Here is an 18467-nt window from a genome sequence, read left to right as displayed (position 1 = left end):
TTACGCCGCCCGCACGAGAAGCACGGCTTGAATGAGATCGGCGTTCTCAGAGGCGCGTTGGTTCCTGTCAGGGTTCCACTTTCTCTCCCCAGGGACTCCCATTCTCAGTGAACTCGGGCTCCTCCCCGTGTCCCAGCACCCTGCCGGGGGTCGAACGCTCGCTCCCGAGTCATCGGGACTTGGAGGCAAATCCCGCTCTCCCCCTGCGCCCCCCACCCCCACACCGGGATCGGGTTCCCCGGGGCCAACCGATAGCCTGGCTGAATAATGCACGCGGCACGCCGCAGCCCTGCGGATGACAGACGGGCCGCTCCGGCAGAACCCCACGGGAAACGTGCGCCCCCCCTATCTCAAAGAAGTCCTCACTGCAGAACAGAAGCTGCCAGCAGCCAACCCCCAAGGCCTCACCCCCGTCCCCGTCACTGGACGCACCAGGCCTGGGGGTGAGGGGACACCATCCCACTGCCCGGGGCCCCCAGGTCAGTGTCAGAGACAGAGACCCTCGGTCTGAGGTGTCGAGGCCCCCGGAGAAGCCCCCGCCCCCCACAGGACTCGAGCCCACAGCTCACACGTGTGACCACCGACACAGGGTCACGGATGGAGCACAGGCGTGCCAGCCGAACCCCACCGGCCAGTCCCAGTGGCCCAGCCCAGCCACACGCCCCCCCCTCAGGAACAGGGACACAGGCTGGATGCCGAGAACAGAACCCACAACAAAAGAAAATCCTTCACAAGTGAAGGAACCGGGATGAAACACAGTGCCCGGGTGGGGGCCTCGCAGCCGGGCTGCCCAGGGTCGTCTGTGGAAGGCAGGGCGGGGGGGGGGGGACAGAGACGGCGGCCGGGCAGACGGGGGTGCACAGCAGGGCCGAGCCCCCCAGACGGTGGCGGGGGGGCGCTGGGAGGGCTGGGGAGGGGAAGGGCCGTGCAGGTTTGATGACTCGAGTTCTTCAGTGAGGAGACAATCGCCTCCCAGTTCTGAGAAACAGCTAAGGGGCTGGAACCAGAAAAACCCGCATTTCCAAAGGCCGTGGGAACCTCGGGCGGCGTGCGGCCTTGGTTCAGGCGGGAGTGCAGAGCGGGACGCACGGGGAGCGGCGTGGAGGGCCCGGGACACCGCCAACCGCGCCCTGCGGGGGCCCGTCCCCGCTCCGGAGCTGAGCCCGCGGGCCGGGGTCTCCGTCCTCGCAGAGACACGACGTGGCCTCTGTCGGGACCCTCTCCGGCGAGTGCCACACAAGGGTGCAGGCTAAGAATGGGGACCCTGCAGGGTGCCTGAGAGGGGCAGCTGCGTCCCTAGTGACCCAACACGGACAACGTGCCCAGCGGTCCTCTGTCCGTCCCCAAACCCCCTCCCCGGGGGGCCTCAGCGCCCCTGCCACCCCTGCCCTTCCCCCCACCACGCCACTGCCCGGGACAGAGATTTTCGGGCAAGCTCCTAACCAGTGCCTCAGTTTCCCTGGCTGTACCCCCTCCCAGAGCGCGGGAGTTGTGTTTCTTGCCCTGGAGCTCCCCTGGGCGTGGAAGAGGCCAGCGTCCAGAAGCTGTGAGCGAATTCTGCGAAGCCCCACACCGAGCCCCAGGCACCTGGGACTCCCTACCCCCCGCCCCCCCCCCCCCCCGCTCCCGGTCACACCTCTCCTCTTCACTTTGTTTGACTTTCTCACCACCTGGGGGAGCCCAGACACCTGCCGGGCCCTCCCCTCCCTCCCGGACCACCAAGCCCCCGCCCCCACCCCCACCACCGCGCCCCACCTGCCCAGGGAGGGGGAAAGGCGGAAGCCGGCCCTCGCAGGCTGGTCCCGGGTGGGGCTGCCTCACCGTGACTTCAACATTGTCCTTGGACCCAGTTCCCAGAACCCCAGACGCGCCCATCTTAAAAATATAAATAAGAAGTGCATTCCAGCGGAAAGAAAAGCCCGTGGTTCGGCAGTTTCTATGGGAGGCCCCGCAGGTCTGAGGGCTGGACCCGCTGCTCACCTGGACGAGCCGTGTGCAGTTTCACCTGCGGGCGCTCACTGCAGAGGGTCCCGGCCGGCCAGCCCCAGCCCCCACCGCAAAGGGGGCTCGGCCCACCCTCCCGCTCCTCTCGCTCCCAGCCAGGTGGGGGGTGGGGACAGAAAACCACCAGCCCCCAAGTCACCTACATGGTGGCCCTGAAAGACTTCCAACCCAGGAGGACAGAGTCGGTCGGGGGGGCGGAGGAGGGGGGCAAGGTTCTGGGCTCCCTCCTGCTGGGCGGGCAAAGACAACCTTGGGGGCGGGGGCGGGGACCCAGCAGCTGTGCCTCGAGGCTGGGGGGGCGCCCCCTCCCCACCTTATCGCTCAGGAGGGGAACCGAGCCAGCTCTCAAACAGCAACGTGTCCCGACGCGGCTGGAATGCTAACCAACACCTCCACCGCCGGCTGGAGGCAGCGGCTCAGCCCCCCCACCCCCCCACCCCCCCCCCGCAGTGCTCACGCCCCTTCCTGCCCGGAGGAGGGGCCGCAGCTCGGGCCAGACCCGCGTCCAGGAAGGAGAAGATGCGCTCCCTACCTGATTCACCACCCGGAGTCACGAGGGCAGCCCAGTGAGTGGCCCTCGTCACCGCCGGCTCCCCCGGCCCAGCTGTCTCGGTCCCGCCCGGGACAGTCGCAGGGCGACGGTCACCCGTCCCCACGAGGGAAAGGACCCCCAGCCCCTCCTGTGCCTCCAGAGAAACCTGTCCCCACCCGGGTGTGTCCCCTGGCCGGGGTGGACAGATGCTGGACAAGCTGGCTGACAAGAAGTGGCCGCTGTCCAGCGGAGCCTGGAGCTGGTGACACTGGGTCCCCAAAACCGCACGTCGCAGGCCTGAGCGCCGGTGCCGGTGACCGCGTGCGACCTAATTTGGAAGCAGGCTCTCGCCGACGGGATGGAGTGAAAAGGAGACTACACTGGGTGGGTGGGGGGGTCCTGGTGCAGTGACCGGCGGAAGCGGGGACTCTGAGAGGACACAGACGAGGGGGAGACCCCTGTGTGAGGACACAGGCAGGGACCGGCCTGCCGCCGACGCCGGGAACCCGAGGATCACCCGGGGCCACCGAAGCTGGGAAGAGGCCGGCGGGACGGTCCGCTGGAGCCTCCGGGGGGAGCGCAGGCGAGGCCACGCCCTCATTGTGGCCTTCCAGCCCCCCGCACCCAGAGAGAGTCAGTCTCCGCATCTTCAGCCCCCACGTCTGTGGCCCCCGACGCAGCAGCCTGGGGAGCTCCCGAGATGAGATCCCACTGGCGTCGCCCGCAGAGGGAGGGGCAGGGCCTGCGCGGGGGCTCGGCAGCATCACCCACCGCCGTGTGGTGAACACGGGGTCCGCCCGGGCTGGAGCCGGACTGCCACGGCCACCCCAGGGTCCGCACAGACAAGGACAGAGGGACGGGAGGGTGCCCTGTCCCCTCTGTGTGGCGACAAGAGCAGCCAAGGCATTAGGACGCATGCTCGGGCCTGTGTGAGGAACCGGCCAGTTAACCCCTGACCCCCGCGGCCAGAGGGACGGCCTGAGGGTCAGCGAGTGACCCTCAGGGAGAGAGGGGAGCCACCAACACCTAAACCGGGCCCCAGGAAGCCTCGAGGGACAGGGACAACGGCACCCGGGGAAGGCGGGACCCCTTCCGGAAACTTCCCGGAGCAGGGGTGGCACCGCGGTGGGTTCCGAGGGAGGCGGCGAGCGGGGACCACTCTCCAAGGGGTCTCGGAACCCCCCCCCAGAGGCCCAGGCAGACTCGGGACCCCCCCAGGAGCCCCGCCAGGGGCATCCCTGAGCCCGCGGACCCTCCCTCCGCCCACCCGGCGGCGGCGGCGGCGGCACAGGAAGCCGCCGGAGCGCCAGGCCCAGGCTCGGCTTACCAGGAGCTCGTAATCGGACCCTCGCGACGACAGCGCCGCTTTCACCAGGAAGAAATGGGCTCTGTTCCCCCTCGCAGGAGGCGAGGGCTTCAAAGGGTGAGGAAGGGAGAGGGGAAGGGGCCGAGGAGCGGTGATCGGCCTGCGTCTGCCCGTCTCCGTCTCCGAGGGAGACACGCCCCCCCTCAGGGCCCGAGGCGCTCCGGCTCCCCGGCACCCCCCCCCCCGGATCCCCCCGCCACGCCAGCGGGTCTCCTGGCGATGACACGCCGGGCCCTTTCCTGGTCCTCATCATCTCTCCAGAAATGACTCCCGTGATGACAACGAGATCTGAGAACTTCTGAGTTCACGGGTCAGTCCCTCCTTGCAGAGAACCCGGGTATCGGCGGGTCCCTGGCGGCCTCGGTGTACCCCGCCCAGACCCAGGCCTGCTGCTGCTGCTGCTGCGGCCCAGGAGGCGGTGCCGGGACCCTCGACCGAGTTAGACCCCAGCCCAGGCCCCCAACCAGAGCGGGGGGTGCTGGAGGGGTCTCCCCCTCCAGGGCCCCACGGACGTGTCCCGGCCAGGGAGAGGGCCAATCGCACAGCTGGGCTCGGGCGGCCCACCGATCGGGCCAGTGCGTACTGGCTGCACATGCAGCAGGTACCCGATCAGGACCCGTGTGGGGGGACAGCGGCTGCGCGCAGCTGGCTCCCTGGAGCGAGGCGGGCCTGTCCTGGGGGTCCTGCCTGGGCCACGGCACTGCCACAGAGGCCCAGAGGCCGGCTCCACGCCGGGAAGTGGGAAGGAGAGGAGGGGACAGACACTTACTTCCCCACGTGGTGACCTCCTCGCAGCGTGGCGCCCCTAACACCTGGCGGGGTTGTCCAGGTCTCCTGTGCAGAGAACCAGGGTCCCCTCCCCGCCCCCGACAAACTGAAGAAGGGAGGAAGGGGCTGGGGGTGTCCCCTGTGTTCCTTCCCCGCTCACCACCGAGTCCCAGCGCAGCCAGGAATTCGGGGTTAACACTCGCTGAGTGAGGCCTTGGGGGAGTGACCTGCGGACCGGACTGGAAGGACAGAAGGACAGCTGGCCACCGACGGCAGGGGAGGAGAGGACATGGGGCAAGCAGTCACACGCCTTTGTCGCTCCTGGGCTGTGCCCCCCCGCCCCCCGGATGAGAACCGGGCCGACGCGGCAAGCCGGGGCGCACACCACCCCCCTCCGGCGGCCACCCCTCCTGTCTGACGGGAAGCCCAGGGCACAGCTGCCGCTGCCTTCCTCCGGGGCCCCAGCCCGGCGTCCCTGCCTCTTCCGGCTGCAGAGCTCCCCGCTAATGCCGTAAGCCCCCCATCTAAGCCCGGTGAACCGGGGCTGCGCCCCGCACCGGCAGACCGCGATTCCCCAGCTGTTCACGTGACGCAGGGACACGGCAGACAGTCGAGGAAGAAGCCCAAAGCCGCCACCTCCGGCGTGAGTCCAGCCCCGCCCGGTCCCCAGACGGCTCCCCGAAGACGCAGCCGGGGCGCAGCAGGGCCACCGCAAGCCCCTCCTGCGAGTGGCCTCCGCCGTGCATGCGGGCGACCGCAGACCGGAGCAGGAACGCGGGGCTGTTGGCCGCCTTGGCGGGCGCCACGTGTCCAGAAACAGTGTGGGCCGCCTCAGGAGCCGCCCGCCCGCCCGGTGTGTGTGCGCTGGGTCAGGGGACCGGGGCCCAGCGGGTTCCCGGCAGAGAGGACGAGTCCCCTCGGCAGCGGCAGCGGCAGCGAGGCGTGAACGCCTGGACCTCGTTCCGGGCCCCGGCGATCGCCGGCTCCGACTCCCGTCCGACCAGCCATGCCACCGGCCGACACCGGCGAGGCCCGAGACCCTCCGGGACGAGTGCTTTTCCGTGGGGAGCCACTTCCGAGGAGCACCGTCAGGCACCCGGACTCCCCAGGTGGATTCTAGTCCCCCAAGGACGGTGGCACACGCCACCCGGGTCCAGAGGGACCTCAGGGCGGCTGGCTGTCGGGAGGTCATTCCCAGGCTCACCGGGAGGACACCCCCGCCCAGGGTCTGTCTCCCCAGCAGGGCGGCGGGCAGAGGAACCCCCCTCACCCCCCGGGGGAACCCCTAGACGTGTGAGCCGGGAGCCTCGGGCGAGGCAGAGGGGCCCGCTGCCCTCCCCAGCCCCCCAACACCAGCCCGCGCCCACCGGGGCCCCGCCGGGCGGCACCTACCGGTGAAGCCCTCCACGCACTCGCAGCTGTAGCCGCCCTCGCGGCGGCGGCAGCGGCCGTGGGCGCCGCAGGGGCTGGAGTAGCACAGGTCGATCTCGGTCTCGCAGTAGTCGCCGGTGAAGCCGGGCGGGCAGCGGCAGCGCAGGCCGGTGACGGGGTGGATGGGCCGGAAGAGCACGGTGGCGGAGCTGAGGAAGGGCGCCGAGGAGTCGAACCTGAGCACCGACACGCACTTCATGTAGTTCTCGCAGGGCTCGCGCAGGCAGATGTTGTCGTCGAAGGGCAGCACGCGCTGGGCGGACACGGCCGTCAGCAGCGTGCGGTTCAGGTAGATCTGCTCCTGCAGGTCCTCCGAGGCGAAGAACCGGCCGCGCCCGCCGCCGCCGCCGCCGCCGCCGCCGCCGGGGAGCCGCGCGGAGAAGGTCACGTTGAGGATGTTGGCGCTCACGTCCGTGTCGTTCTGGATGTTGAAGACGAAGACGGCGTCCTTGGGGGTGGACAGCACGGCGGCCACGCCCTCCACGAACAGGGACAGCAGCGGGGACAGGAACTGCTCCTGCGACATGTTCTCCAGGCGGACGGTGATGCTGTTGGTCAGCATGTCGTCCGTGATGATGGTCACCCGCAGGGTGCACAGTGCCGCCACGCTGTGGACGCCGTCTGCGGGACACAAGCGGGCGGGGGGCGGGGGCGGCCGGTCACGTGGTGCCTGTGAGCCCACCCCCCCCCACCCCGTTCCTCTCCCTCCCTGCACGCCGGCGTCCGAAAGCCCAGCCCCCACCACGTCCCTCAGTGGGACACCCCACGGCCACCCTGATCCAGCCCCTCGCCAGCCCAAGACCCCCCAACTCTCCCTGCTCCGGGCACATGGGGACCCCCGAGCCCTAGGTTTACGCCTCTGCAGCTGTCCCAGCCACCAGGAGACCCCCCCCACGCCGCCCGGCCCGCCCCACCGGCCCAGCTGGGACCCCCCAGTGTTGAGGACGGTCCAGCCCAGGCGCGCCTGGCCGGGGCCGCGGTGAAGGCCTCTCCTCCCTCCTCGTCTCTGTGTGTCCCCCAGCACCCAGGACAAGCTCCGCACGCAGCTGTGCAGACAGGCGCTCGGGGACGCCGCACCACAGCCAACACAAGCAAACCAGTCGTGAGGCGCGGGCTCTGCGACAGGAAAGGGCAGGACGTTTGGGCACGGGGCTGAGCACCGTCGGCTCTGAGCCCAGACGCGGAGGGGCTGTCCAAGGGCTGGCCGCGGGGGCTCCCCAGGACGGTGAGGGGGCAGCCCGCCAGTCTTCCTGGCACCCGACTGGCGCGGCCACCCCTTCCCACAGCGGGCCCCCACCCGCCCCCTGAGCCCACTGCTGACCGCCCAGGGGCCCGAGACGACCTGCACAGCCAGGCCCTGCTGACGCTGCTCAGACCAGCGATCTGTGCCCTGCAGCCCGATCCGTACCCCTCACCCCTCACCCCCCCAGCGTGGCTCCCGGCCTGTGCCCCCGTTCCCGTAGGGTCCAGCCCCCTCCCACCCTCGTGGAGCACAACACTTATGCAAACAATGCAGACATGGAACTGTTTCTTCGAAAGTCCCAACACACTCGGAGCTCAGGGTGACGGTCCCAGCCATGCAGCGGTGCCGACAGATGCCGAGAGAACTGCCATCGCCCACAGGACAGGGGAGCAATGCTGGGACACGGGGCCCCTTCGTGCCTGAGCACATGGGCCCCCGCTCCCCGCAGGGCACTGTGGCTTCTGAGTCAGGTGCCGGGTGCCCCATCGCTGCCACATCCAGAGCTCCCGAGGACCCGGCGATGTGCGTGACCCGGGCAAGGGGCCGGGACCCCAAGGCTGGTCTGGGACCCAGGGGCGGACGAGAAACAAGGGAAGTAACCACCAGCAAGAGAAAACGGCAAAGCTCCTCCTCCCCGGAGGGGGGGGGGGCTGGACCTGCGTCTCCCCCCACCCCCGCGCCTGGCGGTCCCAGCGGCCTCCTCATGGCCCTGAGGGCACCTAGAATAAGCCTCGCACCGCTGACCCCGCGTCATCCTCCCTCCCTCATAGTGACACCTCCGTGTCGGGTCACCAGACTCCCGCCCTCTGCCCCAGGGCCTTCGAGCGCCTGGGCCTCTGCCGGGAGCGCTGGCCTCCTCGCCGGCCTCCCAGGCCCCCGCCACCACGCGCCCCTCACCACCGGGGAGTCCCTTCTGTGCGCCCCTCACGCTCTGCCGCACCCCGTCAATGCCCGAACAGCGGCGGCCACAGCCTGATTTTATTCATTGGTCCATCGCTATCTGCACCACCGCCCCGCACACCCGGCCCTGGACACAAGGAACTCACTGTGCGCCCGCAGAGCTGTCCTCGCGTCACCGTGGGACAGAGACAGAACAGACGGCAGTGTCTGCGGGACGGTCCCAGGCGGCGCCTCCTGCACACCCCAGGCCGGGCACACGAAGCCGGTGCGGCCTTCACGGACCACCGCTGTCGGTGACCACCGCCCCCTGGAGGGCCCACCCCGGGGGCAGAGGCCGCGAGGGGTGTTCAAGGGGCCAGGGGTCCGCAGGGACCAGGGCTGCGTGTGCGAGACGCAGTGCTGACAGTCTGAGGGGGAGGTGGGGGGGGTCTCGGAGGACGCATGGGGCTCCTCCCACAGGAGAGGAACCGCCTTCCACGAGGCAGAAAACTGGGGTCAATGGGAGGGCGTGGCTGTCCCAGCTGCCGCAGACCCTCCTGCGGGTCTGGGGGCCAGGCGCCGGAGCCCGGGGGGCGGCAGGGCGGTTCCACTGGGAGGCTCCGCTCCGTGGCTCCCTCCCGGCAGCCGGCAGTCCCGGCGCTCCTTGGCGTGCGGACCCGTCCCTCCCACCTCTGCCTGGTCGCCCGTGGTCTCCCCGTGTGCCTGCGCCCAGCTCCCCTCCCTCCCCTCCCTTCAAAGCACCCCAGGTGTGGGGTGCGGGCCCTCCCAAATCCCGGCGAGCTCCCCTCAGAGCCTGCCTCGTCACACCTGCACGGGCGCCGCCACCGCGGCACCGAGACTCTGGGTGGACACGAGCTGGACAGACGGGACCGGGGTGGGGGGCGGTGTCCCATGCCGCCAGCCCCCCAACTTTGGCGGCGGGGGGGGGTCACAGGGCACACGTCCTGTGCCTCGGCCTAGGCCTGTGCGCGGACGGGTTTCCAGCCCCGCCCTCGGTGGGAGGGTCAGGTGCCACGGCAAAAACACGCCGCCTCCAGCTTCGTGGGGGGGGGTGCCACGCTGAGCGTCGCCAGACCCTTCTGCCGTCCTGGTCCTCGAGCATTTCCGGTGCCGACAGAAGAACACGTAGGAATGCAGAAGCCTGACCTCACTCCCCGCCCAGCTGGTGGGGGCGGCGGCGGCCAGGCTGACCGGGGCTCTGGGACCAGGAGGCCGGCCGGGCCCTCCGAGCCTCCTGGCAGCCGTCCCACCACCCCCGCGCCCTGCTGCCCTGCCCTGGGACCCAGGCCGAGACCCCGGAGGCCAAGATCCGTCGCCAGAACGGATCTAAAACAGCCCTGGGGAGTGTGGTCAGGGCGGCACCTCTCACGCACGCACGGACCCCGCCGCCTGCGGGCCGCGGAGCCTGAGGGCGCTCTGTGCTGGCCAGGCCTCTGTCGTCACCAGCACCGGCAGGCAGCGCCCCTGCCTCCCAGACGGTCCAGTGGCAGTGGCCTTGCCTGTCCCCTGCGGGGGGGGGGTGGCGTGTGGGTAACTGCCCAGGTGTGCCGCCTCTCCCCCCACTTATGACCTGGAGCTCCGCCCACATCATCCGCACGGGCGGACCACGGGGCTTGGTCTGCTACTGGAAGTTTCTAGCTCTCCGATGGGACGTCCCAGACCCTTGTCTGGCCCTTGACCCCCACGCTTGCCAGCGGTGCCTCTGAAGTGCTGGCTGTGTCTGCAGACCCCGGGGCACAAGGCCCTGGACCGCGCCGTGCCTCGGTTTCCCCACCAGCTACCCCGAGACGCCAGGGTCTCCGGCCCCTCGAGGCGTGTGAGGATGGACACCACAGTGTCACGAATCTCTCTCTGGCTTCTCCCACGGCCCCGTGAGGGGCAGGGCGGACGCTGCCGTCCCGGTGACGCGGGACTTGGGGCCCAGAGATGCCCAGGACACGCGGCCCTGGGGTCACGGGGACCCGGGTCACGACCCTCCTGAGGCGGCACGCGGAGGCCGGGCCGCCTCCCCCACCTGCTCTGCTGTTCGCACGCACTTCCCAGAGAGAAAATAATTATTAACTGCGGAGGCTTAATGAGGAGAGGGAGCTGCGAGGACCTCTAATACCGATAATTTGTACCTATTAAGAGCGAGTGTGTAACAACAAAGGCGCCTGGAACCGGCAGCCTCGGATACTGTTTCCTTTGCCTCCAGGAGAGTAAACACGAGTGAGCACAGTGCCCACGGGGGCTCCCAGCCCCTGGCACCGCTGCAGGGAAGGGCCCTGAGGACCTGGAGCCCAAATACCTGGGGGAACCGGGCTGCCTGGGGGGCGCAGCCTCAGGGCGGGGACCTGAGGGACCTGGCGTTGTCCGAGTGGCCCTTCTGCCCTGGCTGCTGGGCCCCTTGCAGGGGACAGGCCCTCCCCCCAGCCCAGCTCAGCCCTCAGCTGCAGCAGCAGCTGCGGTGACCTTAGCCTCCCACAAGGGACAGAGGGCACAGCACTGGATGGGGACCAGAGGGGCCACCCTCCTGACCCCGAAAAGTCTCCCCACTCGGGGAGCCCCTTCCAGAATCCTGTCACTGACACTTCTTTCGAGACGCAAATGCCACCAAGAGGCCTTGCTGAGACCCTGAGACCCCGAGTCAGGCAGGTGGGGGGGCCGTTCAGGACCCCCCAGGGCAGGACTCCCCCCGCTGTGTGCGCTGTGTTCAGGCACCAGGTATGGCCTGCGGTGTCCCCGTAGCCATCGGAGACACTGCAGTGGGCCCTTAGGGGTGTCACTCACACGCTGCCGGGCGAGGAGGGGCAGCACCCGGCCCAGCCCCCCACCCTCTGTGGGGACAGCCACACACCCACCGACCATCTTCGCCACTACTGGGGACCCCCTCCCTCCAGTGGAGGGAAGAGCCGGTGAGTCACTCTCTTTCGGAGAAAAGATCAAATATTGGCCCAGACGGCTACTAACGCGTAGCTTACGCCCTAACGTCTGAGCACAGAGAAGGAGGGGCGTTCTTTTCTCTTTTTTCCCGGTTAAATATTTGCTAAGAAAATTCCAACCCTACATTTCAAGAGGCTGAGTCAGCACGACATGGGACGGGGAGAACCGGAGCCTCAGATGATTAACCAGGGACGTTAAAATCCGGAGAAAATCGCACAGAGAGCGGAACGCGGGCTCGGGCGTCCTCTCTCCCCGCCTTTGTCCCGCCGACACCACACTCGCGTCCCTGCAGCCGAGCCCCCCCCCCCCCCGCTCCTCTCAGGCCTCTGCGCCCCCGCATCCAGACGGTGAGCCCAGCTCCCAGGGTCCATTCAGCGGCGGCTGAAAACTCTCTCCCACCCGGACCTGGTGCTGGCGGGAGGGCAGCCAGCGCCTCCCCCACCCCAGGTTCGCCCTGCTCTCGCCGCCTTCCTCCGCTTTTGTCAGTGGACCCCCCCCCTCCGCCCCGAGAGTACAATTAACCAGCAGCAGCAGGCCCGTTCTGAGGTCTGCGGGCGAGAACATTCGAGGGGGCTCAGAACGGCACTCGGACGGGACGAGGCCCGTGGGCAGTGCCCATCTGGCTCGCTCTCGGGGAGCTGGACAGGAGGGGACAGCCTGGGGACAGGAGAGGACGATGACACCTGGCTGGCCGACGCCTTCCCTGTCGTGACCCCGGGGTCTGAGCGCTGCGAACTGCTGGAGGCTGAGGCTGCGTCTCCCAGACCACGGGGGCGGGGGGACACGGTGGGGGGGCACCGCTCCCGATGCGGGCCCGTCCACATCTGCACCCCGTGCTCGCGGGGCCGGGGCGGTGCCACTGTGTCTGCGGACTGGACTGGACCTGGGGCGGTTAGTGGCTGCCCGCAGGCAGACGGGGACACGGGACCGTGGTCCTCTCCGGGGAACCGCCGCGGGATGTTATCATGTGGCAACGACCCCCTCCGCCCGCCCCGTCTATCCCCGCGCTTCACACGCCTTCACGTTTCAGCGCCTTCGCAAAGTCACGTGTGTGCACAGTCCACACGGAATGTTCTCGGCAGCGCGTCCTGGCCGGGCACCCCCTGCACCCCTGCCTGCCGGCCCCCGTTCCCTGCGGCTGCTGGGTCCCCTCTCTGCCCCCCCCACAGACCACCTGGCTCCCAGGAGGGGTCTCCTCCACAGAGCACCTACTGTGTGCACGGCCGGGACCTCCTGCCCCACCCCCCTCCATTTGATGCCCCCTCACACTCACACATACACACTCATGCGTGCACTCACACATGCACTCACACACTGACAGACTTGTGCATACCCACACGGTCATGCTCACGCACTCACACTCATGCACACTCATGTAGCCACACACTCACATGCACACTCACACGTGCACACTCGTGCCCATGCACCCACTCACACATGCATGTACACACAGGTGCACTCGTGCACACACACAGGCACACTCATACTCATGCACACCCTCACACATGAGTGCACACATGTGCACTCATGCACACATGCGCTCACACGCACATACTCGTGCTCATGCACACTCTCACACACTCTCACACTCTCACACACTCTCACACACACTCACACATTCCCACACGCGCACAGAGCCGAGCTCCCGCAGGAGAACCCCTGCTCCGAGTCCGTCCTGGCGCCGCGGGCCGGGGTCCGCACAGATGGAAGAGATCGGGCTGACGACAGACATCCCGTGATTAAGTGATTAGGAGACGGCTGAAAAGCAACAAATTGGAGCCCCCTCGGCCGCGCCCGGGGGTCCCGAGGAGGACGCGGAGGTCTGCCAGGCCAGTGCCGTGGACTGCGCTGGCAGCCCGTTGTAATGAGATGATTACGGCAGCGACCCCTGTAGAGACCCGGACCCGCAGCCCGAACACGAGGAAGCTAATTAGAAGTGTCATCACTTGTTAATTCGGCGAGCAGGCTCCGCTGTCCGTGTGCCAGGGCCAGACCGGGCAACGGGAGGGAAGCCCAGAGTCCTGCCCTCCGGGCGCCCGCAGCCGGGCGGGCGACAGATGGGCCTCAGACAGGCGTCGTGTGAGAAAGAAGTGTCTCGGTGGGAGGGGGGGGTGTCCAGGGCCAGAGTGGGAGGTGTGGGGGAAGGGCGCCCAGGGGCAACAGCAAGTGGGGGAGGGGCCTGCCCTGAGCTTCGGCTGCAGGAGGACCGGCCACTGGGGGCGGGAAGAGCAGCCAGGCGAGGGTTTGTGGTCAGCACGTGCCCTGGGCCGGTGTCCACCCCCGTCACTCACCCCACCTGTGACCATGGCAGCTGCGGGGCCTCCCCTCCCACAGGGAGCAGAACTACACTGCAGGCTCACGCCCTGCCCCCGCCGCCCCCACCGCCCCCACTCACGGGGCCAGCAGGGACGCAGGCATCCAGGACCAGGTGTCTCTGGGAGACCAGCTGCCAAGCCGCCGTGCGCAGCAAGGGGAAACGTGACGTGTGGGGCATGCATGGAGGCCCCTGGAAATCATGTGTGTACATGTGTGTGCGTGTGTGCATGTGTAAGTGTGTGTGCACGTGTGGGGGCCCAATGGGCCTGTTAGAGGGGAGTGTGGCTCTAACCACCCGGGTCCCCGACCCATGGCCAGCCCCTGAGAGGGGCCGGTGCACAGAAACAGGCCTGCCCAGCACCCGGGGGCTCAGCGCCACCCAGGAGGAGCCCAGGGTGGCCCCAGCCCCGGCGCTGCCAGCCTGGGGAAGCGGGGAAGCAGGAAAGCCGCAGGGGCAGATGGCTCTGAGGACACTCACAGGGTCCCTGGAGCTCAGGCAGGGTCCCCGTCCCCACTGGCCCAAAGGGACCCTCAGACGCACAGGGCCCCGCACCCTCCTTTATGTCCGACAGGGCAGGACCCGAGAGGAGATTTTCCAAGGTCCCTGGAGAGGCTGTCGCCCAGCTGGGCTCCTGCGACCCAACGTGCAGCCACCCACCCAAAGGTTCTCGGTCTAAACGTTTCCCGTCACAGTGAGAGTCCAGGCAAAGACACTCCACGCCCGTGCCCTCTGGGGCCGTGGTCATCGGTGGCACGGGGAGGGGGCCTCCCTCGGCTGCTTCTGGAGCGCCTGCTGTAGCCTGCAGGTGTGGGGGGCGGGGGGGTGGAGTTCACGCTTCAAACAAGAGAAAAATCTACCCCAAACCCCTGCAGACGCCACAGTGCCCGTCCCCGGGCACAGCCGGGTTCCCAGCGGCACCCCGTCCTCACAGCCCCGCCCACTGCCTGGCGCCCACCCGGCCTGCGCCCACCCTCATCCCCCACACGGCCCTAGCGAGTCTGTTTCATGCACCAGGCCCCGGGGGGCAGGAGGTTAAGCAACTTGCTCGTGGTCGCTGGGCTGGTTCATGACGTGCCAAAATGCAAACCCAGGTCCCTGGGGGAGCGCTGGGCCCCGGCTGCGCCCCACACCGGAGCCGGGACCCGCCCGCAGCACAGAGCGGAGACCCACGCCGCCCGGGCCCTGCGGACGCTGGCGCTGGGCCGCTCGCTCTCTGCTGCGAGGGGTGTCCCCCACACGGAGGACACTGAGCAGCATCCCTGCACGACGTCTCCAGAGGCCAGGGACCCCCTCCCCGCCCCCCACTGGGCCAGCGAAAATGTCCCCAGACACCACCCAACGTCTCGGGGGGCTTGGGGCACAAAATCACCCCCATTTGAGAACCACTGGATTTTGAAAAACCAGAGGCGCTTTTCTTTAAGTTTTTTCTTGCAAACTAGCAAAGAGGAGAAAATGAGGTCACTTTGTTCCGACGCAGGCACGTGAGGCTGAATTAAAATGCACACAGGGACCAACCGTCCCGATACCAGGTGGGACGACCTGGAGGCAGGCTCGAGGGGGACGGTGGGCTGCCGAGGTCGGTCCACCCCCAGGACACTGCCCGGGCTCCAGGCAGGTCCCGGGAATGAAGCTGGAAACCAGCCGGGGGCTGCAGACACACAGGTGGCCACACCCACGGGCCAGTCCCCTGGCAAAGCGGAAGTTCCCCTCCTCATTGCAAACGTCTCCCTGACAACATATTGGCCGTCAGGGGCCTTGGTTACACGTTTGTGCATTATTGATACAAAGAAGCGACCGCAGCGGAGGGAGTTTCCACCCAGACCCTGTGCTGCCTCAGCCTCCAGCGCCGAGTCCTCCTGCCCTGGCTCCGGGGCCGAAGCCGCCTCCTCGTCCCTCTCCTCCCCGGAACCGAGGCCTGCTTCTCGGAGCCGACAGCCGGTGTCGCTCCTGCCTCGCTCTGGTTCCTTCCCGGCCAGAAATAGCTCTTGGTATCAGGACGGAAGATTAGAGGGTAGACATAATAAACACGGAAAACGTGGAACATTTATTTCTCAGGGGAAAAAGCACCTAAGAAAACAGACAGAAAACCAAATCCTTTCCAGCCAGCCAGGGTGCCACCCCCGCCCCCCGAGGTAAACCCCCCTCCCCTCGCTGTAGGCACCTCTCTTGCCCCTGGGGGGGGGGAGGAGGGGAGGGCTCCTCTCCCTACAAAGCCTTGGGGCCCCAGCACCCGCCCGCTCAGGGGCAGAGCGACAGACCGGGCGCGGAGGTGACGTGACCCCCAGGCGCCCGGGTGCCTGGGAGGACCTGGAGGGACCACCGCCCGGCCCCTCGCCATCGGGGGCAGGACCTGCTGGCTTTACAGGGGGGTTCGGGGACAGGTCAGACCCAGCAGATCGGAGAGTCAGGAGAGCACACTCGGAATAAAGCACGTGAGGGAAGAAACCGGCCCAGGGTCATCCTCCGGGAGTGTCCGTCCTCCAGCTCCATGAATTCTTTATCCCTGTCACTTGATCAGCCAGCCGCACTCTCCCACCGGGAGTCTGTTTCCTGGGCTCCCGGTGGGTTCCGGCGGTCTGCCCGAGGGTCCCCGGCTGCCGGCAGACGCGGCTGCTCCTCTCGGCGACTTTCCCACGGCCTCGGCATCCCCGGCCCGGACCCCCACCTGGTCCGCTGCGAGACCGCCTGGGCTCTTCCCGGCCAACTTTATGTATGGATAAAACGTGCATACAACTTTGTTTACATATAAAAACTACATGGACATTAACACGTGTTCACACATGTGAAATCACATGTTTTTTTACGTGTGAACTTTAGAATCAGCGTGTCCATGTTTTCCCATTTCCCCCAGAAACCCTGTGCATTCTGGGTAGCCTGACACGGCACCCTGACGGCGGTCTGGGGAGAAATGACGTCCTCACGGCACCGCGCCTGCCGGTCCCCGGACACGGAGGATCCCCACGGCCACCTAAGTCCCGCCGCACTGCTCACCATCCGGCTTTGCGGTTTTGTGCCTACTTTTACCGCATTTCCTTCTGGTTATCCGATCTGTCCATGCTGTCAAAAATAATACATCCACTGCATTCTCCACTCGCTGCTGACGTACAGACACGCACTTGGTTTCTTGACCACCCAAGCGTCCAACCCTCTTGCTGCTGAACTCACTTGTTATTTTAATCATTTATTTGAACGTTCTTTTGGATTTTCCTTGTATGTAACCATTGCATCTGTGAGTAACAGCAGCGTGTATATAAACACACACACACACACACACACATACATATACAGATAGGGGTATACCTATTTTTTTCTTGTCTTACTGCATTGGCTAAGACTCCTAATACAACACTGCACACCACCATCTAGAGCAAAGCTGGGCAAACGGCAGAAACTAAATGAACGCTGATGGGGTGAACGAACAATTTAAGTTTCCGCAAGCTGCCGAAAGGGAGCTCACTCATCACCTACAACTAGTGCCCCCCAAGCCGGGGGTCCAGGGCGGGCCCGGCAGGTCCGAATCCTGCTGGTGAGCAGATACACAGGGCTGCTCGGGGTCCGAGAGGGTCAAGACCAGCGGACCACAAGGACAGACCGGGGAGGAAAAGAGGGAAAACAGCGGAAAGGGAGGAAGAGGAGGAGGATGTGCGTTACTGGGAGCTGAAGGGACACGCTCCCGGAGGCAGCGGCTGGGAAACTGCTTTAGTTGACCAGAGAGCTGGAGAAGGTGGCTGCTGCAAGCCCCCCGCTCCCCAGGGCCCGGCAGGGGCTGGCCGGGAGGCGCCCTGGGAAACGAGTGCTTTTGGAGGCAGCGGCCAAAGCCCGTGCGCTCCCCGGGAACGAGCCTGCGGTGAAATGTGGACGCGGAGCCCGGGACTCATTTCACTGCAACACACAACACGTGACCTGAGGCTAAGGAAGGAAGCAACAGGCCGCGTTTCTGAGTAGAAAGACAATACCGCAAAGACGTTACTTTGTCTCCGGGCGCTTTGCTTTCCTGCGGCCGCTGTAACAAACGCTGTAACAAACCACCACCAGGTTGGGGGGGGGGGGCAGCGGATCGCAGGAGGGAGGGTGACTCGCAGGGTGGAGGCCGGAGGCTGACTCCGGTCCCTGGCTCTCCCCAGCCAGCATCCGGCGTGGCAGGCCGTCCTTGGCAACCCCCAGCGCCGGGCCACATCCCCGCGGCCTCCGCCCCGTCTCCGCGTGGCCCTCGCCTTGGGCCTTCTCCTCCTCCCAGGACCTGCGCAGAGCGAGGGCCCGCCTCCCCCGAGATCTTCTCACCCAGAGATCCGAGCTGGACCAACTCGGTGAGACCCCGTTGCTACGTAAAAGGTCACCACAACCACACGACCCGGGCAGGCTCACCGTTCCATGCAACCCGCCCCACAGAGCAGCCCATCAACGTAAGGCGATTATTGCCCCCAAAAGGCCAACGGGGCCTGACGAAACTCAGCAGACCCGCAGCAAGTGCTGACTCAGCTCACGCAGAAGGGAACCCGCAGGGAGGGCCTGGAAGAGCCACACAGGAACAACGGGGGGACGCCAGCACCTCCGGCGCGCTCTGATGTGACCACGGCGAAGAGGACGGCGCGGTGGCGCGGGGGGGGGGGGGCAGGGGGACCGGGACCGCCCCTCTGCAGCCTGTGACCAGGGTGACGTCTGGAGGAGTCGGGGGGGCGGATTCTGCACGTGAAAGGTACCGAGACCTCTGCGCGCACTGAGCCTCTACCGCCCACCGTCAGCCTAGAATTCACTCAGCGACTGACGGAGTCACACGCCGTGAGGAGACAAGACTGTAAAAAAAGACATTTCCTTAAATCACGGGACGTTTTTACACACTGGGTCGGGGACGCCAAGCCCCAACCCAGAGACGGCCGGGAGGAAGGGACCAGGAGTCGGCAGGCAGGCCCCCCACCCCGAGGAGGCGCGGCCGGCCCACACGGCCTTGGGGAGACGCCCCCCGCAGGGGAACCTGGCGAGGCCG

At 67.2% G+C, this 18467-nt stretch overlaps 1 protein-coding gene across 2 annotated transcripts in view; it reads right to left on the bottom strand.

Annotated features, from left to right (window-relative positions):
* The window catches only part of CELSR1 (cadherin EGF LAG seven-pass G-type receptor 1), a 90356-nt gene that overhangs the window by 50397 nt on the left and 21492 nt on the right, over nt 1–18467 (bottom strand). For both annotated transcript variants that reach the window (XM_045834779.1, XM_045834780.1), the window contains exon 2: nt 6063–6722. In XM_045834779.1, the coding sequence (XP_045690735.1) occupies nt 6063–6722 (660 nt within the window). The remainder of the gene's footprint in view (nt 1–6062; nt 6723–18467) is intronic.

This window comes from Phyllostomus hastatus, unplaced genomic scaffold, assembly GCF_019186645.2.
Source record: "Phyllostomus hastatus isolate PE091 unplaced genomic scaffold, TTU_PhHast_1.1 phas_contig_198, whole genome shotgun sequence".
NCBI lineage: Eukaryota > Metazoa > Chordata > Mammalia > Chiroptera > Phyllostomidae > Phyllostomus > Phyllostomus hastatus.
Note: the sequence above shows the minus strand (reverse complement) of the source record. Positions and strands in the feature narration are given on the sequence as shown.